We start from the raw sequence: 25354 nt of genomic DNA, 5'->3' as shown, positions 1-25354 counted from the left end.
CAAAAGCCAGATTATTTCAGGTTTTCCAGTTCTTTGCTCTGTGGTGGGGAGCATTCGAGTTTGGAGAGACTTTGGGAGACCTTCTCTGCAGGGCTTGAAGCTGGAAGGTTTCAGGGGCCTCAAACTGTCAAGGCTTCCAGGTTCTTCCATTTTCCAGAAGGGAGACTGTGTCTGAGCCTATGGAGAAGGACTGGTAACCCAGAACTGAAAACTAGGATAATTTAGCTTCCGACTAACCCACGGACTACACTGTGTCTTGGTTGCAGTTTATTAGAAAATTCCACAAACCACTAGATTTTTCTGAATAAATGCCATCTGACACAAAAAAGTTTTACTTTTTTGATGAATATGGATGTAGATCTCATATGAGAATACCTTGATTCTAAGGAGCAGATATTTTTCCTCTGAAGTCACAGATTTGGTTGACCATAGTGCAAATTCAGGTTTATTCTATTAAAGGCAAGCCCAGGAGAAGTCAGCACCCGAGGCACTGTACCCAGTGCAAAGAGCCTCTACCGGCAGCTCTCCTGGAGTGGTGTCCATTCACTGCCCTGATGTTTATGAGGGAACCCAGCTGTGGGAGGAATACTTCTAATGTCAGCAATAACAGTAAAACAGTATCGAATCCTGAGACTCCAGGTTGCAGGTCTGATTTCCTACACCATTTCACCATGAACCTTTACTAAGGAAGACCCTATGCTTACTGGGAAAACTGCAGGTAGGTAGAACATAGAGGTGGAAAGGTGATCTCTATTCCAACACTTTTGCCAGTGCATCATTCCTGTCCGGATCTCTTTTCTATAAAGTTCCTGGGCAAGAGCTGTTTAGCAGCTGACCTATCTTCATGGGTAATGGACAGAAATTGCCTAAATTCAGTTAGTAAGAACTGTAATTCACATGCTCACTGACAAAAGAAGGCAAAAATAAATCAGCTTACACACTACAGTGAGTATAAAGGCAACTAAGTAATTGTGTTACTTATTATTTACATCACATTAGGAAAACCCTTAAAATCATTACTTGTTCACTCTCAAAACCTCTTATTTCAGTAATAAGGTATATCAGGGCACATAAAAAATAAATCTGTAAACTGTTCTTCCAGACAGTGGAACTATTTGACTTTAATCCAAATTAACATACTGAGTATCACTGGCATTCTCATTCAACAGTTTTCTGCATCTTGTATTTACATATGTATGGTTCATGTTGCAGATCCTATTTGATACTAGGGGAAGTGTGAGGACCAGCACCACATTTATTGAGAGTCTGGTATCCAGAAAATTTTAGATAAACACTCCACTTTCCTCACAACAGACAGAACATCTAGCTTACCTGGAACTTTTGAAAAAAATAAAGCAACATGTGGAATTCAAATTTAGTTCTGAGGACTTGAAACTAAAGGCACAAAATTCAAAATCTGTACACTTGCAAATGCAAAAATTCCTGTGCCCTCCACCACAGTGTTCTGTAAGAAAACAACTAAGTTTGTGCAAGAGAGAAAGCAATGGTGAACAGCAGCAGAGGTCTTCAAAGACATCAAAAAATGTAGAAACATTTTATAGGAGGAAAAACAAGAACGCATTTGTGCTGATTGTTCAAAGAATCTCCTTGAACTTCTCAAATCTACCTTGTAGGATTGTAAGTTGAAACGACATTATAGGCAACTTCCAAAGAAGCAAATTAAAAAAAAATATCACACATTAAAAGAGAAAACAAAGCTCATGGGAATAGAGCAATGCATCCAGGGAGCAATCTGAGGTCCAGCCCTAAAAATAAAGCAGCTTGAGAAGAAGATGGATAAAGTTTGAGTGTGGAGACGTGTAGAATAAACTGACTCACAGAGAAAGTTTGTAGTATTCAAAGTAGTAGATGCATGAGAAATTTAACTTACCTTAGGCATTAAAACCTCCAGTATTCTTCAGTGGTGGGTCAAAATGTTGAGCCTACTTTGCCAAACACTGATACCTTATTTGTAAATTAAAGAAAATATTACTTGGAACACCTAAGTTTTCTTTTTGTGCATATTTGATGTATGACTTCCCTTACTAATCTGCCCCCAAATTTAAGAAATTTCCAACTTCTCACTGTATCACAGCTTCAGAAGTGATTTTTGTTCCCTTCTATTATCTGCAACTCTTACTTTCCTGTTTCATCCTTTTTGAATTGAGAAAAAAGACCCCATCACATCTACAGAATCACCTCCCGAATACTAAACTGACAATCATACATGAGTGGTTTGCCATGACTTATTTTGAACTGTGCAAAATCAAGATATTCCAGGCTGACATGGTAGCTTGACTCCCCACACTGGAGATGTATTGCCATGGGTACTGCAAGGACAGACAGACTGACACTAACCACTAGCTAACCTGTACATTACAGCAGTCAAACAGCAGCTCTACAAGAGCTCAGTGCTGAAGATGAGCCAGCACAATCCTGCAAACAGGTAGCTGGGATCTGAGGGAACTCTGATGCCATGGAAAATTTAGGACTTGTATCTTTTACAAGGAAGAAAGTCACAGCCTCAGTCTGCCATGCTGTTTATTTTTAGACTTAAGTAGTACTTCATATCTTGAAGCCAATGGCAGATACGTGCACCAAGTATTACAAATCTCTCACTGACTTGGGGCCACAGGAAGGAGAGGGATCAACACAACTTGGCCAACATGAAGAAATTCCAAGTTCTCAGTGTCAAAATCTCTTACTGATGAAGGCAACAGGCGACCTTTCAGGAAACTGGTCTAGAAAGGGGCTGGAAAAGCAACTTCTGTAGAATAGTAGAAACAACAGAAAATCTTGAGTGGCATCACCGGGCTCATAGAAGAGATTACACTTCAAGAGAGAAAACACTGGATATTATCACCTAAAAACATACACAGTGCTGCAGTTTTTCAGAAAAACAGACAACTATTAAGGAGGAAAGACAACACTATGGACAAGGCACAACTGACATAAGCATACCTATGATGAAATACTCTGAATGATATTTCAATAATCTCATGTATTTAATCAGTGTAAGTGTATTACAGTAACACATATGCCCCTCATAGGCTAATGACTTATATTTACAGTTTCAGAAGTCAAACTCACCAATACTTAAATTCATCATAACAATGTTATAAACAGGCCAAAATGACAACTTTCTATAGACGAAATACCTCATATTAATTTAACCACTTTTCATACTTGTTAAAAAACAGTTCTCATTGGTGGTGGTGATCAAGCCTACATAATCTCAGTGATATTTCACCCTTTTACTTAATGATTGAATATCCAAATACAAGCAACTTGGTCAGAAAAGCTCCTGCAATCTGTTTTGTTGTAGGACAAAAGAGAATCATAAGAAGCCCAAACAACTTAGTGTGCTCAGTTGTAAGTAAATGTGTGCTAGCCCTTTTGCAGCTACCCCACACTCCTGAAAACTCTACTAGAGATGAAGTCTAATTAGAAAGTTTCTCAATTAAGAGGGGAGGGATTCCCATTTCTGAAATGCCTTTACTGAAAGTGCCCTGGGAGCGTGGGGAGAGGGAAAACAAAACAAAGGTTGTGTGAGTTTTCCTTGGAGGAGCAATTCTGAAGAACTGTTTGAAGAGAAAGCACAAGACCCTGTCACAGTTATCAAAGTATACACATACCTAACGAGTGAAGGGAACTTGTATTTGGAAGTCTTAGAAGAATATGATAACAAAAGTACTGCAAACATCTTAAACGAGGCATTTCCTGACATTGTGGTGTAAGCTCTTCAGCAGGATAATAATAACCTAGGAAAGAAGTGCTAGTAAAAAGGTACATAAAAGGCAGTGTAATGGCTTAGCACAGTATGCATTTGCTTGGTATACAATATTAGCCACTTTAATTATATTCCCAGAAACAGCATGTTTTTGTACTCACCTGTGCAATAACAACACTACTGAATAGGACAGTTTGAAGAAAAGAACATACAAAGCCCATGAAGAATTGAGTCTATTAATTTTATTTCATCTTGCATTTGTGTTGTTAAAGCAAAGCATTCTATACATATTATTTAGCTATTTACTGCTGTTCTACACCCATTATTGACCTAATTGCAGAAAGACAAATGCAGAGACAAACTGGTTAAAACAAGCATACTGATAATGCTTCTCTGACTTCGACAAATATTTATTTAGAAATAAGACACTGCTCATGGGTTTCTTTTATTAACAGTTAATGGCTCAATTCACAGAACTTTGAGACACATGGAACATGTAGCAAAACGCAGTGCTGATAATAGGCAACGTCTCTTCACTAAACATTCTTCAGAGGAAGAATATTATGGTAACAGCTGAGCTACTGATTCAAATACTTAAATGGAAAGAATCTGGCATGTGATGGATGACAGCTTTTAGATACAAGATGATCCCATATTTATTTATGTAGACAAAAAACTTCAGTGTCACAGGCATAAAGAATTATTATCCGAAAAAAACTGTATATGTATTTTAAAATAATGTGTGCCAGCTTTACAGCAGGTATCATAGTATGATTGCAGGTTAGACATAGGAAAGATCTAAAGAAAACAAACAGTAAATCCAAGTATTTTCACCTGTTTTGAAGCCAAATAACATTGCAATGGCTTAAAAAAAGAGAAAAAACCTATAAGTAATTTTTGTTTTCTTAACAATAGCTTAAACCATGCGAAATCACACTACTGGAGTATCTTTAAAACCACTCCTGTGAGATATGGAAAAATGAAAATGAAATCACAATGGGAGTCAGAATGGGAATTTTACTGCACAAAAAATATCTCAAAACACTACATTAAAATATTTTAATAAATCACTTTGTTCTACAGCTTCTAACAGATGAAGTGTACTGTCAGCTGTGGCATCTATTGATAACACCTGGGGAAAACAAAGTGCATCTATATTAAAACCAGTTTAACAAATCTTAATGTCTAATAGATTCTCACTAAAAGGCTGATTTAAAATGAAAAATGGTAAGATTTTCAATCTGATTACATAGTTCTTCCATTATGACTGACTACTAGGCTGGCTGCTTCACTGCACCTGTAGGAATGCATGAAAAAGTTGAACGAGCTAAAGATGTTTTCCCTCAACATGTATCCATTATTTCCCTCTTAACTTTTAAAAACAGGAAACACTTTCAAGTACTTTTGGAGCTCTAGACTTACTTCTTGAGAAACTACTTCTATGATAAATCGCACAGAAATACTTCAAAGAAGTGTTAGAGGTGTCATACTTCCATTCCAAGACATGCAGGTGTTGGAACTAAAGCAAAACAGTGGAATTTTAACAGACTGAGAATTCTTTCCCAGTTTTGCAGACAGAGTTCCAACAAACAGATCTTAAAAGATTCACTTTTGTAATTCACACATTGAAAATGATTTTAAGGGATTTCTGATTGCAGTGTAGAAAACAAAGAGGTTGTCAGAGTTCACTTCGTCTCAGGAGCACATGGCACTGACAGAACAGGTGCAGGCCACAGAAATACATTATTTGGAATAACACACAAGTGGGCACCTTTGCCAGCTGCAGAATTCCAGGCTCTTGGCCCTTTGCAATGTATGTGGCCTTGAAATTCTTTGGATATGGAATGTATTTAAACAAGTTCAGTTGTGCAAGAGATATTTGAAGTGGCAAACTCACATTATGCCACGCCCTCAAACCTTAAAATAAAAAGTATATGTTTTGCTGTATAAATCTCATTTCTGTTTAAAATATCTTATAATTTTAAAAAGTTAAACCACACAATCATATCAAGCATTTAAACAGCAATAAACAGTCTTCCTGAAACTCAGAGAACATATGCATTCAACTATCATAAAAACAACACCAGGTACTAACTAACCTGTAATCTCTACACTATGGTGGTATGGTGAAACAACGTCCCCAAAATGACAGTAATCACACTGGAAAGTATGAACATTTCTTTTAAGCAAATTTAATGCTATAATGCTGCTGGTATTCCACTTCCTGCTACTATTTTCCTGGAAAAATGGGTAAAGCTGAGAGAAAAAGGAAAGTAATAAAAACATGTCTTAAAGTTAATCATTATATTTCACAGTCGCATGAGCAAAGCTGTGCTCTTTTTATCCTAAAGAAATATCTTTGCAAGCATCTGGAACTAAGTACTTGTCTCTGCAGTTTGGGAGCTGTGGAAGGGAGAGCCTCCTCTTGAAGAAAAAAAGATTGGAGAATCAAATCCTATTCCCTCTGCAGTGAGGGTAAATATTGCCAGCTAGTACAGACATGGGTGGTGAGAGGGGCAGGATTTTCTCCTCAGTGCATCTGTAAAACAGTTTCCTTCAGCCCTATCATTTAATTTTAAAGTGGAATTTGTTTTATCCTGCAGACTAATAAGTACCCTAGGAGCTTGATTGGTTGGTGCTTAATGAAATTGCTTCTGCTGACATTAGATACATTAGGATACTGATTAAAACACTTAATGATCCCTCTTGATTTTAAATTGCTAGCTTAGATTTGTGAGATGCCATCAAAGTATCTTTTTCCTTCTTTCCCTCCATCCTAATCCTGCTTCTCCTTCCCCTTTTTTCTGTTCATGATCCTTAGAGGTTGTGGCTCACTGGCAACAGCAGTCACAAACCAAATGTTAACACCATGTTGAACACTGCATTGTTTAAAATGAGCCCAACCCCAGAAAAAACACTGAAACACAGTCATCCCTAAAATACAATTTCCTGTTTCAAACTCAAATTATTCTTAAATGTGCCAACACTGAAGATTATTAATATGAAGGGAAAGCCAAAGACAAAATAAACTTTAACTTTGTAAAATATTTGCTGAGGAAAGATAATTTTGTAAATGTAAAAACAAGTATAAAAGCATTACTTTTCAGCTTGAACGTGGAAGACAGTAACACATTGCCAGAAAATGGTGTTGGAATGGCATCCCTATGACAACAAAGCTGTTTTTCATGCTCTTAGACAAAATTGCATACCATATCACCTTCCATTGGGAAACATGTATGTCTTATAGCCATAATGACAGCTTATACTCAAAACTGTTAAACACTATAAATACCAGGTTGGGAAACTTTGCCTGAAAAGAGGGAAGCCACAATAGCTGTAAAAAGTTCCATTTTCTTCAACAAATCTTATCAAGGCTCTTGAGATGAAATTATACTTACAAAAAAAAAATTGCCTATATACTAAAACCTGCTGTGTCAGAAGCTTTTACAAAAAAATGTGAGTATACTGAATTTTATGCTTAATACAAACCTTAAGACCACAGAAAATAAAAAAGTAGAAGTTTTTGTACATTTTAGCACCATCATGAAGTCAGACTCAAATGCCAGTTCTGTCACTGCTGTACCTTGCAGCTGGTGGAGCTCGTGTGAAGCTTGTTGACTTCAGCCATCTTTGAGAGAAGAAAAACTGGATTTGCCGATCACAACAAATAATATGTTTGCCATTTTTTCATTTTTCTTTCTTTTTTCCTTTTTCAATTTATTCTGAGCTTTTTATTTTTATCTCTGTCAGCTAAATCCGAGTCCAAGTCCTTTGGGTCTCTGGATGGCTCGTATGGGCTCTGCTATCCCTTTGCCGTCTGGTCCGAGGCCCGTGCCTGGGGTCCAGCCCATACTCTGAAGCATTCTGTTCCCAATGTTGTTTTCTGGGATTGGTTGGGTGTTTTCACCTACAAACCCTGAGATTAAAGAAACACACAGCATTAATCAGCACTGCCTGCCATGTGGAGAAGAGCAGGATAATCTCCCGCAAAGCTTTAAACCTTCTTATTTGCCTAATTCATCTAACAGGTTTCTAGAACAGGCTGTCTTTGCACATGTTGACCTCTTGACTGCATATGATTCCAAATAATACAGTCTATGCTTTTATTCTTAATGCTTTTGAAGATTCATTCCATTTTTACATATGACAAATATTGTCATATAATATACCAATATGGTGGATTTCATTCACATCAGCCTCAAAGAATATACATCACCTGCAGATGTCTAGCAGTACATTGTCAAGAGTCCATGAATTTCTATGTAGCCACTAAGAAGAGACACTTTATAGTAACAAGACTGTTCTTAGTAATATTTATCACCAATCTCCTTCAAGAAAACTCAATAAATAATTCTGATTAAACAATTGTAGCTGTTACAGAAACAGTTTAGACAGGTGGTCAACCACTCTGAAATTCAGCTATACCTTTACTCAGTTTCTCTTTTATTGAACATTGTGAGATTTGATAAGTCCAAGGTTACTATGGGTGTTTTCAATTTCACTAAGTGCTGTTTACACTCTCTTCTCCTTTAGCATTGAGATCTTTGAGAAAAGCTGCATGCATAATACAGAAAAGAGCACCAAACACTGCTAGTGTTATCATATATTTGCTAGTATAACAGATTATTTTTTCTATAAGAAAGGGATTTTTTTTCCTCATAAATGCATCATTTAAAAAACCCCAAAACTTCAAATAGTGAAGTCAAAATAATAAAGCTGTTTTTTCCCCTTAATCAATCAAACTCTCTGAGCCAGAGTTTGGAGACAATGCATGGACAAGCCTTCTAAATGATATTTATGTCAAGAATCGGATCAACTTCCACCATACAAACAATTTTAAAAAGGGCTGAAGTTTTTGAACACAAGCAGTTACACGTGGACAGCTGGATTTTTTTCCAGCACAAGTCAACATCTCCCTGCCCCAACAACAGAGTAAAAAAAAAATACCTCAATGTGCTCAGTTTCAAACTATCTGTTTAATTTTCTACCTATTTAATCTGCCTGCTACTTTTTGAAAAATACTTTATGAGAAGTCTGTGATTTTGAGTTTTTGAAGACTATAATATCTTCAGCCAAGAATTTACCATTGACAAGGGTAATCATTATTATTATTATTAAATATTAACTTACTAAACAAGAACACAAAAAAGTTGAACACAAGCTTCTAAAAAGCCGCATTTATTACACAATGACAAAAAACAAGGTCCCACAGTGGAAACTGCATACACAGACAGACGTTCAAAATGAGAGGTGTACATTAAAAATCTCATTATGATTGTGATGATGAATTTACAATACTCCAGCATTATCCACTGTAGATCTGTTAATATTCAGTAAAACACTGGCTGCATAAAAGGTAGACTGCTTTCTAGTGTCTCAGTTCCTGAGTCAAAGAAAAAAAGGAGTGCATTGAGGGAAGGCATCCTTTAATACTGGTTTGAAGCTGTGCTTAATGTTAGGCTTAAAATAAAGGCTTTTAAGTCAGCAGCCTCCAGTCCCCGAGAGGGTTCCTCTTGAACTGACCAGCACAAAATTCAATGTCCAAGACTTCCTTTCTTTTCAGGCCCCTACAGGCAGAGGCAATTTTCATACAAACGAGTCCCTGGCACTGCCTGGCATACACAGGCTTTGCAACCTTCCCAGTTCTATTTTCTAGTTAAAAAAAAAAAAAAAAAAAAGAACAAAGGATACTGCTCAACAAAAGTTCTGGTAAGCCTCTCAGGTAAAACTCTGTAAGTGTGTTGGCTCACTTTTTGTTAGAAGTGATGGTAAGAAATGAAGAATCATTCCAGTAAATGTTTGTGGAACAATTAGGGGAAAACTTCAAGGGGAAGAGAGATCCAGCAGACCTGCCAAGCAGGAAAGAGCAAGCGCAAGAGTGTATTTTATGACACCTAAAAACTGGAAACATGAAACCATTCATAATGCTGCCTAGGCAGAGACAGTAATGCTGCTGGAACAGTATGCAAGGCATAGTCTGAGACAACACAAACAGCTTTTTTGTTTTAGTCTATTCAGGGGAAAAAACCCAGAGACCTCTTCCTGTAACAGATGTACCTTTCCATATGAATTTCAATTCTTGAGACAGCCAGAGGAACCTCACAAAGACAATATATGAAAGAACACTCTGTAACCTGACATGTTATTTAGTAAACTGGTGCTTCTATTTTTGATACCTTGTGAAGTAGTTCAATGTTGTTTTCCCGTGACAGGATAATTGGAATAATTTATTTTTAAAGACATATAAGTACTTCTAGAATGTATATACAGTAACTGTTCTTTCCTCCACTGAACATACTTTCATATCTCCTATTAAAACACAAGCTCTCCCCAAGAGCCCTGTTTTACTCTTGTACATCATCAGATAAAAAAAAAAAAAAGAGAAAAAAGAAAAAGAAAGAAAAGAAGCCACTATAAACTTGGTTTCACAATCCACTTTTGGGCAGACAATCAAACAATACACAGTTCAAAGGATAATGTGTTTGGAGGCTTTGTATTGCAGCAAGAATAAAGCAAAACCAAAACCCCACCCATCTTGCCTATATTATTAATTGACTAATTACTCCTTCTCATAAATGAGGTGAATACAGATTGCTTTTATTTGAATTGTGAAAAATATTTAATATACCCTGGCCATTCTAGTGTTAGCTTTTATACTAATACTGTCTATGTCTGCCTTTAACATCCCTGCAATTTTTCACCCATCACTTGAAAAATTTATCTGTAATGCAACATATTTTACTTGAATCCAAAGAATATGGATAGTGGTATTGCCCTCTTCCTCCATTTCATGTGCAATCAGCAGGTTGGAAAAAAACCCCAACATTTGCATTGCTGATAGACTGCATGACAGGAGAGAGCTCTTAAAAATCATGCTACACTGTGTGCTATTCCCCTGACCCCCATTCCTGTGCTTTGGGCTTTTATTTTCTAATTAAAAGCAGTAATTGTCCTTGCAATATTCATCTTCAAGTTCAGTTTTTAATTCATGCCTATGGCACTTCTTGGACTAGCCAGTAGGGCCTGTTAGAGTAAATGGTCCAAGCACATGGCCTTGAAAAGGGCTGTGCTACCTCTGGGACGTGTTCAGTCTTGACCCACCCAGGAGCAAGAGCAAAACCAACCCACTGCGCTGCCCCACAAAAAATAACCATGCAGAATCAGATTACACAAAAAAACCCCCCAAAAACCCCTAAAACCCCCAACCAAACAAAAATGGAGATCTGTTTTTCTAACAAAATAATTTAAAAATTTCTAATAATTTTTTTTTCTGTATGAGTTTTCCAGGAGTTCTACACTAATAATTTGTAGGAATCTCCTGTGCAGTACACCCATTTTTCTACACACTGAAAATGTTTTTAGCAACCCCAACAATTGGTTCCTGACCTACCAGACGAGTAGTCTGCATATAGAAGTGGTTGCCATTATACAAGGAAGGAGCTAACACTAAGGCATAGTAACTTGTTTGAAAAGACAGCACTGTGAAATACCCTCAGCTTATGCTCCTTCTCTCTGCAATACTGCCAGCTGAAAGAAAAAAGGCCAATCCTCAAATCTTTGTGTATATGAATAGACACACTTCAAGGTCTACTTTTTTAATGCCTATGACCTTACATACATGGAATATGAAATCTGTGAGTAATAAGTGACAAAACCAGTAAATGGAAAGCAAAACACTCATCACATTTGTTAAATTTTGGTATGATACTCATGATGGCATTAAAGGCAGGTTTCAGTGAAAAATAAAGGTATGTAATTTTTTCTTAACAGCTGTTGAGACAGGTATGTCCTGGTTAAACAGTACACTAGCATTCAGTGCCATACCCTTGATTTTACAGTGATTGCCATGAATTAATTTAATTCCATCTGTAAGCTAAAATCAGATCAGAGGTCTAATGCTGCTGCAGGCTCCACATCTGTTTAATCATTTTTGGATACAGTAGCTTGCAAAAGTTCAGCTTTTAAATTTGCTTGATATTTAAGAAACAATGTTACACCAGTGTAAAACATTGTCACCAGGAAACAAATGAGCCTATGAACAGTTTTGATCCGACAGACCCATCTTATTTGCAAAATGCTTCTACAAATTCAAAGCTCACCATTGAAGTTATCATTTATTATAGAATAATAAAGGAGCTGTGACCTCATAAACCACTATTGTGACAATATTTATTTGTATGCTCCAATTGCTGGATAAGACAAACATCAAGCATGTTTGGCTTATATTGGGCTGAATAAAACAAGAATATAGCTAGGATCAAGCTCTCAGATAACCCTTAGTTAAGAAAATGTGTGGGTTTTGTGTTGTGTTTCTTTTTTTCCTCTCTCAAACCCCCTCAAGTTGTAAGAAACAAATGAAGGCATAGTGAAGTAATTTCATCTCTGGCCACCAAACTATTTCTGATGTTAAGAAAACGGGGTTTTAAACAGTTCTGAGAAAATGACACTGTACATAAATATAGTCTTGCCCTTTCATCTTCCTTTTGTATGATTAAGACTTGTGAGCAGAACAGCAATGCCTTAGCTGAGCATACCACAACTATTATTTCCTCTTCTATCGCTCCCAGCAGCCTTAAATCCTTTAAATCCTTTCCTAGAAGGATCTCTTTTTGCTTGGATAATTTTTGCAATACATGGCCTGCTAACCCTTACCCCCTACCCTGGATCTCACTTATGTCTATCACAGCAGAGTCAGTCTTTCTACCTCAAATCTTCCAAGGAGCATTGTGGATGGTAATTCACTTGCGTAATTGGCTCAAGAGATGAAAATCTTGTATCTGCCTCTCTTAGCCACTAATCTATCCAGCTGACTGCAAGCCTAATTGGCAGCTTGTTTAGTAATTTGGCTCCTAAAGTGTTGTATTGATGTTGGATAAACAGCCAATGGAAGCAGAAATGATACATGCTGATTCTCTTTAAAAGCTGGTGTGCTTTTCCCTTCATTTTCTGAAAGCATTTAATATTTCATCTGTTCTTTTTCTTTTCTGACTCCTCACCAGACAGATGAGCTCAGCACAGGAGGGATTGATCCTGACACACAAGGAAAGTAATCAGAATAACACATTGCTTTTTATCCCAGCTCTCTCTAACTACCAAAATGGGAATCAGACTGCCTAGATGTTTATGTTTTTAAAATTGTTTTGGGTAATTGTACAGACACAGCATCAGAAGTACAGCCAACAGCTGTATGGTGATTTTAAAACTCAGTAGCTGCAGTGGTTTTCAAAATTCAGTACATATGGCTGTGTATCTACTAAAAAAAACACAAAACACCAAACTAAAACTAGAACAACTCAGCTATGAGAATACTCTGAAAATTATTTAGCTAACATTTGAAACTGTATTATTTCACCAGACTTTTACACATCCCTCACACTGAGCTATCTAAGACTGTCTAAACAATAACCTTAGAATTATTATATTCAGGTGAGTCTGCTTGCATTGAATTTTATTCCAGCTAACAAAGAGATAAGAATAGCAGAGGACATAGCTATGACTTTAGCAGGTGTTAGAAGCATGTGTATTTATCCCATATCCATGACAGAGTTTTGTTGATGTCTGCACTGCCATAGTTTCATTCCTACTACCCCATCTCAAGGGGTATATAAATGTGGCCTGGGTAAACACACCCTATCTTGAAGATTTAAATATATTTTCAACTCTCCTGAATATATAAACATAAATTCACACACCAATGAAGGCTGTGACGCTGAATTTCTGGTTATCCACTTGGAATTGGATTTGCAGGTGTTCTTCTCTTCCCATTCTTTATTGGATTACACTGTGTGTGGAGTGAAACTTCATGACCATTCACTCTTTGCTGCTACAAAGTTGGTTGGAAGAGTTGGTATTTTTAGATTGCCATTTATTCCTCTGTAAGGGGAATCTCTTGAACGCCCAAGATTCTATTTTCACTTCAGTCCAAAGAAGCTCTTTGTTTTACACCTTGTCTTTGATGACAGAAACACTGTCACTGGATGGCACTTTGGAAGAAGCATTCTCCCTGGGGGACATTCCAAAGTTCTGTTTAAACCCCCCAAAATGCAGAAAAATGAATCCCATCTGATAAGCATTCCCTCACTTATACAGAAAGACTTGCAGCCTTACAATGAAATTCAGTAGAAATCCAAAGCAAAAAAATTCTTTGTGAAATCCAGAGTGTGTACAACAGATCTTACCAGGAACTTTTCCACTAATTGCAAAGCTTTTACAGAAAGACAGAAATCTTGCCTGCAGTGGAAACCTGATCAATGAATTTTATTTTCTCACATAGTAAACAGGTATTTTTATTCCTCTGAAGTACCAAAACCTTCAGGTTTTGCTATTAGGTTTATGCACAGATCTCCTTCTTTATTCAAAAAGGGAATCATATGCTGAAAAACCTTTAAGAAAAGTGGTTTTTGCATAATCTCTACCAGGGACTGTTTGCAGCAGTGCTCACTTTTCCTTCAGGAGAAAGAAAAACTAGTGAGAGGTTGTTGTGGAGAGCTGGGATAAGAAGTTATGTTGACTAAGGAAAAAACCCACACATTTTAACTGCCAAACCATCTGTTTTAACAAAAAATCCTTAGGAATTACCAATGTAAAACTGTCTGACAGAAATATCAGGTACTTCTTTTATTGGTTGAGTTCTAGGAAAGCTACAGGACATCCATTTGCCCATCTGAGGAAGGTGATGATTCTAACAAACTGCACATGAAATGGAGGTGGCTGCTCTCTGTGGGGAACCACTTTACCACTTTATTATGATATCTGGCAGAGAATGTGCAGAACTTGCAGAGCACATAACTGCCCTTGAGGATGAGTCTCCCTAATGACATCTCTGTTTCACGCAAAGCTACTCCTCACGTGTATGAAACATACCTCTGAAACTTGAAAATAATGCCTAGTTTAGCTTCCCCCCCCCAGATTTCCACTGTATTAAGGGTACTCTGACTGGTTAAAATTCTCTGGTAAGCTGGTTTATGTTCTTGAAAGTGAAGCCAAAAAATCCATAGAATCATAGAACACCTCAAGTTGGAAGGGACCCATAAGGACCATGAAGTTCAGCTCCCAGTAGAGACAATTTGAATGGATCCCAAACCAGAAACAACTGTTTTAGGAAAGACTCCCAGAGTAATTCAGGGAAATATTTTTGAAGCTTCCACATTTCAGAAGACAACAGCGCTTAAAAGACGACTGTACCCATCTTTTCTATCAATCTGAATGTTTCTTCTTGGCTTTATAGTGGCTGTGTACAACCCATAGAATATTGTCTTCTCTCTAGATCACAAGAAATCCATCAGCAATTTTCCAGGATGAGCTTGTTCTGGTTGAATTCCACGTCTTCTGAAGTTTGTTACTGAACTTTCTGAGCTCTGGTGCTATGTAAGATGCCTTGCCTGAACCAGCCAACCCAAGCTCAACACAGAAAGCTTTTTGCTCTGAAGGGACAGGAGTTTTCAATATTGGATGGCACTCTGCAATCTTTTAACAAGTTTAGTGAGACAATAGGTAGAAGAAACAAAGCAACAGAAAGAAGTCCCTAAAATCTAACTTGCTGCAGATGGCAGCCAAAGGAAAATGAGAGTCCACAGGCTGGACAACCAAGCAGGCATAAAGTGTATGCCAGGAAGGACTTTTGCAGACTAAGGGTAAGAAATGTTGCAATATTGTACTGCCCTGTGAGAAGGGATTTCTGCCCATAGAGTTGTACATTTGGTAGACAGAAAAGCAGTGAATCAAGGCAAAAAGAAAATAGGGTTATAATAGTTTGTCTAGAGTTTTGAAAATTTATGGTCAGTTCACCCAAGTACCCAAAAGTTTACCTTTCCTCTAAAACTATTACACTAAGCTGACCTTCACCACAAACTTAGCCTCAGCCACCTCTGTTATCATACTGTAATCACAGTCTTTTTCAAATCATCATTTTGGGTCTGCAGATATTCAGGTCTGATTTTTAATCACTGACATATTAAGCATCAGCAAAATAGTTTGCTTAGCTGTTCTGTTGGCAATTTTTAAAAAGGAATGAAAACATGTACCGTTTTGATTACCTTGTTAAAGTGAGTCATGATGGCATTATAGCAGTGCTCAGTATTTCTGCTGTAATTAAGAAACTGTCATATTTTTCATTAAAACACATTCTTTAAAATGAGACTTTTAACTTGGTCATTTCAATCAGGACCAGCCTGAAGTGTAGCATGTGCATGCAACATGCCAACGAGATAAAGAATATGACATCTGAAATTTGTTTTTGCAAAAGGTAAGTATTAAAGTGCCCATTACATGCATAGTAATTTATCTATTTTATAGAAACATTTTCTATATTTTAAATACAAAATAGCTTTCTCTTCTTATAATTGTTTTTGCTCCAAATTGTAAACCACACTATGCAACACCAGAGTAAAAGGATTGTTTTGAATTAGAAATAAATGACTATTTACAGGGCAGACAAATATGAAATGTGAAACAGAATTTGATGATTTTTTTCCCCAACATTTATGATTTAGAGGTAAAAAAAAATCTAAAATACCTCAGGCATTTAACAGGAGATGATAAAAATCAAAAATCTTGTACAGAAAAGTCAATTAGAAATGAATTGGGATAAATGCATATTCAGTGCATGGTATCTAAAATTCTGTAGCATCTATTGGTTCGATATGAGACTTAAACCAGATAACCTAAGACTGAGATTTTTGAAAATATTCCCGGTGCATGTGTTTCAAGTAGTAACACTACCTTGAAAAGAATGATCTTTCTCTAGCAAAATTTTTTTGTTGTTTTGGTATTGGTGGGGATATTTTCATGACAATGGATTAGTTTGTCTGAGAGGTCCTTTAGAAAACTTGAGAGCACTGTATTGCTGCAGTGAAATATGACAGAGTTTCACATGCAATAGCTCTACCACTCAGATAGTCAGAGGGGGCAGAAGGTCATTGAGAATGACCTGTTCTCACATGTGAACAGAATCACTGGAATAATACTGGCTCCATGGAAGAAGTCATGCAAAGGAGTACTTAAAATGTACAACACCTCATACTTCAATTGTGGGAAGTAATCAATTTTTACTAGTATCAGAATTTTTTTTTTATTTTTTAACTATATAGGTTGAACAACACACACATGGGATATATGAAACAGACACAAACCAGAAAAACTATCCTAGGAAAAAAGATAGAATATGACACTCCTGCATCAGTACTGTCAGCTCCTAATCATCCGTGCCTATATTACCTCCCATTTTCTTCACTGCTATTCAACGCATCTTTTCTTCACCTTTACAAATGACATTTCTGAAACTATAAAATGCTCTGTGCTGCACAAACTTTCTTGCTTCAATAGTTTCTCAATGCTGTACAAGTAAAGCTACATCCTTTGTTACTAATATAAACAGACCTACTGGTATGTGACTTTGACTGCGGGCTGAGAAGGGGCTATAAATTTAGAAATCAATATCTAACTCTATCAATATTCATTTTACTTTTTCAATACAAAATACAAAGGTGAAAGAGCAGTAAATAAGCTGGAGTACTGAAATAAATTGTGTGTTCTTGTCACAATTAATAAATGTTTAACCAATCACACTGCTTGCTACAGAAGTCTGTGGCTTTGTAAGGTGTCTGAAAGTAGCAGGGGCTACCCTTGTGAAGCTCAAGCCCAGGGAACGGGTTTTGATACCTCATTAGGATCACCACTCATTCTCATCAGCACTACTGAACCTAAAAGCATAAATGGCATTTTCAGCACTGTGCAGATTTTTACAAGAGCTAATTTACCAATGTATTTTTTTCCGAATGCAGATGAGAATATGAGAATTTACAAAACACTCTTACCAACACATTGACTCAGATGAAACTTTGCAAATTTGCAGTCCATATAGAGAAAACACTTGCAGTAAATGAGTCATTTACAGACAGCCTTTTAGGTTACACTATGATATTAAATACAAACAATTATTAGGAGAATTATTTTTTCATTTCCAACTTCTATTCATGTAAACAACTTCTGTCCTTTTTTTCATTCAAGAAAGAAGTTCACAAATTCTTCTACATAAAATCAAGCCCTTCTATTCCCATATCTTAGCTAACTAAAACTACTGAAAGAAGAATAATCAAATAAATGATCTCTTATTTTCATCCAAATTCCCAAATGTACATTCATTCTAAAAGAAAACCACATTATTTTCATAAAATCATATTGAACACTGACAAAAAAACAAGGCCTGTGATGGATAAACAATAATTTAATTGTAGTAAGGTCAGCCATAGAGAAAACTGTAATAATCTCTAGAATGCTACACATTACTTATACGTAGATACAAACTCATTCAATGCTTACCAAAGGTTCTATTTGCTTAAAAACTCACTAGAATGAAATGTAGAAAAACAACTTTTATAAGATCAGAAAAAAAAATTTCTCAATCCTCCTGATCAAAACAAAATTGAAAAGATTACCTTGAACTTGAAGAGAAAAGAAGGCACATTAGTTAAAAGGTACCTCATATAATGCCTTTATCCACCATTATTCTCTGTTGCTCTTCATACAAAGGTAAACTCTGAGGCAAGACAGTTTCTAAAACTGTGAGTTCATGGACATATAACATTGAAAGACCACATATTTGCGTTAGTATCAAAATATTGGCTTTGCAAAGCTCCGCCGAGGAGTCAGCTTGCAAAATAAGATTCTGAAAGCTGAACGCCCAAGGTAAAGTGAATAATAAAATTAATTTCATGATACTTGATAACTTCTCAGTACAAAATGACATCCTCTAGTACTTGAAAGTTGCGAAGTGAAAATCACCTTGTAGAAATAATTACATTATTCTCTCTTCAGTCATTAAGTATTTTTCTTTCTCAGTTCACATATGTTCAGAGTCTTAGGAGCTGACCCATAGATTCTCTTATTTTCACACTGCTGCCACTAAGGTGCTTTTATAACATTTTTAATATTATTCCTGGTCTGTTTCTGCCACAGAGGTTTGAAACAAAGAAGTTTCAGGAGGGGGAATTCAGTTAGAATACAAGTATTAGGTTTCTCTAAAGACATCTACTTGAAATATATTTGAAAATTCTGTGTGTTGCAAATGTTGCTGCAGTAATTTATGTATGACTCGGACATGCAATCCTGATTTCTGTACTAGAAATACATACAAAGGCTCACATGCAACGTAATCCTTCCAGTATGCAACATATAATTAATACAACAAACTGACGAGAGTCCTATAAATCACTGCTAAGTACTGAAAAACTCATTTCACGGCTGTGACATCAGCAAAATGCATCCAATGGTTGTGACCTCACACATGTAAAAATCTTTCAGAAATGTGCTTGCAAGTGCTTCCTGTTTTATCTACAGCACTAATTTTAACGTTGTTTCACTGCTTTATCACCGCATTTTTGATTGTTTACCCAAGAATTCCCATCCTAACTTTACTGTGCAGCACATTTAGAGCATTTATATGCAGAAAACAAGACGCCTCAGGTCTCTTTCCTTGTAGTGTTTGAAAAGACATAAGCAGTAATCTTTGCTGTCTCAGTATATGAAAAAAGATTTATTGTCTAAAGAAGCGCTGTGCTACAAAGGACTGGAAATTGGCAATGATTGCAGGAGAATGAAGGGGATCTATTTATTTCTTAATCTTTACTAATAAATAAGGACAGAACATATCTGAAGTTATATGGGAAGTTACTGAATTTATCAAGGTTTTTCCCAGGTCACTGACCTACTGCTTTGTATTTAGAGATTTAACATCTTGTAGTTTGTGCTGTGTCCCAGGGAAATTGGTTACCTGTGGGTCCTGGCAGGGGAGCAGCTTTCCTTCTCCGCTTGATGTCTCCCATGCACAGTGATCCTAGATGTACACTGGTTTGCCTGCAAGTAATTATAGGAGAAAACTATTAACAAAGGAAGAAAACTGCCACATAAATACACAGCTTGTATAATCTGAATCTGTATCAAAACATTCTCAACCAAGATGAAGCTGCACAGTCAAGCCACCAATCTTGTTTATATCGAGACATAATTATGTTTGTTGACAAGCGCTCAGTATCTAAATGCAGCATCATAAATTGTTACTGGAATGAATAAATATAAATATAAAGGGAATGCTTTTTAATTTTCAAAACTGGCAATCTTTCTAGCTCAACATAAAACAAAAACACTGTTGCTCCTGACAGGAAAATAGCTAAGATTAATTATCTAAAGAGATCACAATGCTGTTTGTAGGTTATCAATTGGTTGGTAATGCTTGACTGTCAGAGTAGCATTTATTACATGGAAAATATTATCAATTTTTTTTAAGGTAAGATGAAGAATGAATGAGAAAACATGAAACAGTAAACTCTTCAGAGGTGCATGAAATAAACTTGTAGTATAACAATTTATCCTCTTCTAATTCACTGGCAAGTTGTGAGAATACCACGGAAGCACAATATCTGGCAGGCTTCTTGAACAATTATGAGAGAGACTTGGAGATTGGAAAACTGATGGAGATGCAGAGGATGGCAAACAAGCAAATGCTATTGCATTAAACCCAGCTATTAGAATTCAGTACCACAGAAAATGGTAAATTTGGAATTTTCAGGTGTTGACTTTTGGAATAGAATTTCAAAGAGGAATTACAGTTATTATTTTTCCTAAAGCAATATACAATGCCTGCAGAATTGAATACATGTAGTTGACTTTTTTTTGGAAAGAACCAGAACAGAAGGGGGGAAAAATGCAGTAATTTCTGAACTGCACAATTTTAATATGTATCTATAAATGTTACTGAGAAATGTGTTTCTTACCACATAAGTGTAGTGAATTTTGATGAAGTTACAAGCTGAAAATTGCAGCTGACAATCCACTACAGCATAGTAACACTGTCACTCATGGGATCTGGTTTCAGTGTGGATATGACTTACCTTTATGGCATTTATAAACTTTTTAAAGCTGGGTTGCTTCTAAATGAATAACAAATGGTCATATACTGTTGAGAGACCTCAGATCTGCTCAATAATGTAAAAGAATGACAACAATGCCTTGATGAGTAAGATGACAAAGTACAATCCTCTGCATATTTCTTCTAAAAAGATACAGTAGATTAACAAGTAGCACAGTTCTATTTGAATAATAAAATATTCCAAGAAACTTGTTTCACAGACAAGTGCACTCTAGCTTCACCCAGTGAAACCTTATTTCAACACTTTCTTCCCTTTAAAAAACATTTTCCTTGCAATTCCAATATAAAATTTTGTCCTATTTTAATATCCAGAAACTCAACATAATTGAACTAGTAAAGCAACAGGATGATAATTTTCAGTTCTGCATTTAGAAAGAAATCAAGAAGTGCAACCCTTTCATAAATGATTGTGTGATAAAGAAAATGAATATTTAAATACAATATAGGAAAACAGTAATTAGAGAAAAGATATTTGAGAGGTTTGGTCACCAATGGATCAGTATTTAACACTGATATCAAACATGCAGAATAAGTAGTGTGATAAATTTTATGTTCTACAGTGTGAATGAAATTCTTGTGTTCTGAATGAAAGTAAGTCTCCAGGAGTACAAGTAGGATGAAAGATAAAAATTAATAAAGTCAGGCAATTGAACCTGTTACTGCTGCAGCAGTAACAGTGAGCAGTGTTTGAGTTATTTTAGCAGAATTGATTATCTGTTACACTACATTGAGATATCTAGATTATTGATCTGTAAGATTATGGTACTGGGGTCTCCCCACTTTTCCTCCAGGCACAGGGAATGGAGTTGCAACAAATAACACTAAGTAAGGACTACTTTGTTATTGTTGTCACCCTTCATGTAGAACACAGCAGTTACTTTTTAATTTAAAATCAATGAACGTCTGAAAGGCAGCCTTGTTCCTTCAGCATAAATGAATCATTTGCCTTTGCCGATCACAACAACCCCATCACCAGCCAAGGTGAGAGTGGGTATTTCTTTGTTGTCGTCAAAAATTCCCTACACTGCAAATAAACAACAATATGCTGGAGCACCAATTAAGCTTTGTCAAGCCCAGTTTGATTGCCACTACCGTCAAATGTTCGGCCAACTTGCGATTGTGAAGCTGCATTTGCCTTCACCAGGGCTTAATGTTTTATATGCTCTGCCAGTGTAAATCACAGCAAAACAAAAAGTTCTCACTTATTTATTTATTTATCAAGAGAGGCTCAGACAAGAACCATTACTGCTCTGGAACTGGCAGGTTAAGACAAAAAAAAGCAGAGTTCTGAAGTTGCACAGTACATTCTGAAATGCCTGTAATGGGGGTATTATAAAGTAGGGAGAACTCTGACCCTCAATCAGGCTAGGTTCAGCATTATGTTTCTTAGCATTAAATCAGAACAGCGTGGATTACAGAAAGGAAGAAAGCTATTTGCCTGCCTTCTCTCTACTTACCCCTAGCTTGCTTCCAGCTATCATTTATAAATAGTGCTCTGGAGGGAAGCTAGGCATTTTATTAGGGAAAAAATAAAACTTGTTAAGACCACCTTGCCTGAAAACCTGGCTTTTGACATGCTGGTGACAGGAACTGGAACAAGCAGTGTCAGATGGAATAATTTTTAAGGAAAGACAACAGGAACTTGTCGCCTCATTGTATGCATTTACAAATAGAGGCTTTTCAGAGTATTAGGCCTAGTTAAAGCTGCCCTCTGGATAAAAAGTGTTCCCAAGCAGCCTCAGACAAGCTTGGGAGACAAACAGATGTGACTATGGTCCCTGGCGTTTGGCAAGAACACTCACTGTCAATAAGAAAAATATGAGCATGGACAGGGCATCAGCTGCACCACGGCCGAGCAGGCCTGCAAGTGTCACAGCAGCGGCAAAGTTGTGGCACAGGGAAATAAGAGGGCTGCAAAAGCCCGGCTGGTGTGAACTTACACTAGCACGCCAAGAATTTTTGTTGTTGTTGTTGTATCATGCCTCAATGTATTAAACAAAACACTGGAAAAGCTGCTGTCAATTTTTATTCATTTTTCATCCTGCACACACTGTTCAGATTCTCCTTTCTACATGGTAAATAGGAGTCTCAAAAATGAAGACAGACTGAGAAGGCAGTAGCAACGAAAATAACAGAAAAATGCTATTGAAATAATAAATAAACTCCACAAAGTTTAGTTATTAAATCCTATAAATAAGCCCCACAGATTTGATACAGCAAACATTTTTATAGAAACAATGACATGAAAAGCAATTCACAAGCATCTATGCATTTTTGCGAAACATTCTTTCTGATGGAAATTTTGCTATTTCCTCCTTAAATAGTGGCAATCTCTTTATAATTTCTTTTTCTCAAGATAATTAAGGTAATCGCCCTAACCACGGTAACATGTCTGGAATTGTCTCTTTAAGCTCCCCAAACATTTATATCCGTGCCTACACAACACAATCTTTTTTTCCATAATTTTCATAGCTCCACAGGAAAATATTTTTGACGAATGCCTTTTCAGCAGTTACACACATTCACCCCTCCAAGATATTTGTAACAGGTCATGTCAGATTTTTATCTACCCTGACCTCTGCAGTCCATGGACCATGTGGTTGCATGCTCCAAATAAGCATCTGTGTCTGTGGGGGAACCTACAGCTAAGCTGCTTTAAATGCAATAAACCTACCGAGCAACTGAGGACCCAACGGGGTTCTTCACTCTTTCACTGATAGTTTTCACAAGGGCTGTAGGACAGCAGACACTCCTGAATATGCGTTCTAGTTCTCTGGTTTATTAGCTGTTCTGTATTCACTATCATCCCAGGTGTAAAAAAACCAAAACACTATTTATTAATAAAGGCAGGTGTGGAGGAGCATTTTTTGTTTAACAGTATTTAACAAATTTCTGTACACTAACTTGGAAAATCTGATCCAGCACATTATTATGATGCAATAATGTTTTCAAGAAGACTGATCTCTATTCCATAATTAGATGGATTGGTAATGATCAATACGTGTATTCATAATAATGCTATTAACATCTCTCACCTGAGGAAGAAACACACAGTAAACAGTGACACCCCGTTCTGCCACAGTATCAGTGCATTCCTGCAGATGGCTGTAGAACTCTGCAAGTTTATCACCACAGAATGCTTCAGCTAATGGAGAGGCTTGATGAAAGTTTTAAACTTCTTTTACAAGCCACCAGAAAAAGAAAAAAGTTAACTGGTTTGTATTTCAGAAGGGACTTCAGAGAATTATTTTGAAGGGGAAATCTAACTGAAACTGTCAGTTCTCAGTCTTAACACATGGATAAAAAATAGATATTCATATGGCTATGATTGTAGAGAGAATGCAGTAGGGACGACTTAACTCACTTTAAGCTTGAAATTACCAGACAATTTCTTACAAACTGAAACGGAGCAGGGAGAGTGCAAAGCAATGTTCACAGCAGCAGTTAAGGATGGAGAAAACAGAACTCAATTATGGAAACCAGAGAAACAAGCTAATAAAATGATTTAAAAAATGGAATGTGTGGAACAACTCAACTTTATAAAAATCAAAGAATACTCTGAGCAAACCTCCCATTATTCAAAGCGCCTTTTACACAAAAATATCACGCAAATGGTTCTCCTTACATATAATGGATATGTAGTACAGGCTATCTTGTTTTTACATGGTTTAAAATGCAGACACTGCTGTATCTGGTGGCCAGTGGAACACATCCATTAGTGCTGCTTAAATAAGGGAATCTGGAGAAACTTTAACTCTTACTGATCATACCTAAATTACCACAAGTGACAGACAAAGGTTTCAAGAGCATAGCAGTCAACATAGGAACAGTTTATGATAAGTTTAGAGGTAAACACCATTAAAACCCTATTACATATGTCTTTCTAAACATCTCATAACACTAATAGCTAATTAAACTAAGACAAACATAAACTTCTACATTTCCATCTGATCGAGTCTCCAGAAGTAGAGATTAAAATGTATCACTCCAATACACATACTAAGCAACTGAGGCTGTAAATTTGGGAAGACTATTCTGTATTATCTAGGTATAATGAATACTTAATCTTTGCCTCTGGCATGTGTATCAATATAACCACTGAAAAGATGCATGATGACTTCATAATATTACACTGAAATATGCAAGGCATGCTTGTTTGTGAGGAAAAACGTATGAAAAACAAATGGCTAAGGAAATTTATATCCTCTTTCCTTTGTGGTACACAGCTTGTCAAAACAAGGATGCAGCCCCTGGTGTCTACTTGAACTCTCAGAGAAGGGTGGCATGTGCAGTAATGCATGTGTGCCATGGACAGCTAGAGAGGGAGGATTCCTTGTCCACCTGCCTTCCTTTACTCTTTTGCTTTCTTGCCACTTCCCTCAGAAAACATTCAGGTGAAATCAGTTCCATGCTTGATTCCTCATCCTTTACAAACAGTAAAGCTTTTCTTCAAACTTGTCTAAAGAATGACATCATCTATATAAGAGATTGCTTCACCTACTTCTGCAAGTGTGAAAACCATTACATTAACCAGAAGAGCCATGCACTTTATTTCCCTTTTCTTACATCTTAAAGAGATCTGATAAACCCATGCAACTCTATCGAACTCCCTTCATACAATGCCAATCTATTCACAACATAACTTCAAAGCATAAGGGTGACATACCTGTATTACTGAAGGTCTTGGTGCAATCCTATTA

The 25354-nt window shown here is 36.6% G+C and overlaps 1 protein-coding gene across 1 annotated transcript in view; it reads right to left on the bottom strand.

Annotated features, from left to right (window-relative positions):
* Positions 1 to 3957: 3957 nt before the first annotated feature.
* The window catches only part of GPATCH2 (G-patch domain containing 2), a 123941-nt gene continuing 102544 nt past the window's right edge, over positions 3958 to 25354 (bottom strand). The window contains exons 9-10 of the mRNA XM_033055022.1: positions 19500 to 19582; positions 3958 to 7646 (exon numbers count right to left, since the gene is read on the bottom strand). Of these exons, the coding sequence (XP_032910913.1) occupies positions 7477 to 7646; positions 19500 to 19582 (253 nt within the window). The 3' untranslated portion in view covers positions 3958 to 7476. The remainder of the gene's footprint in view (positions 7647 to 19499; positions 19583 to 25354) is intronic.

This window comes from Catharus ustulatus, chromosome 3, assembly GCF_009819885.2.
Source record: "Catharus ustulatus isolate bCatUst1 chromosome 3, bCatUst1.pri.v2, whole genome shotgun sequence".
Lineage (NCBI taxonomy): Eukaryota > Metazoa > Chordata > Aves > Passeriformes > Turdidae > Catharus > Catharus ustulatus.
The sequence above is the reverse complement of the archived record's forward strand: the minus strand, read 5'-3'. Positions and strand labels throughout refer to the sequence as shown.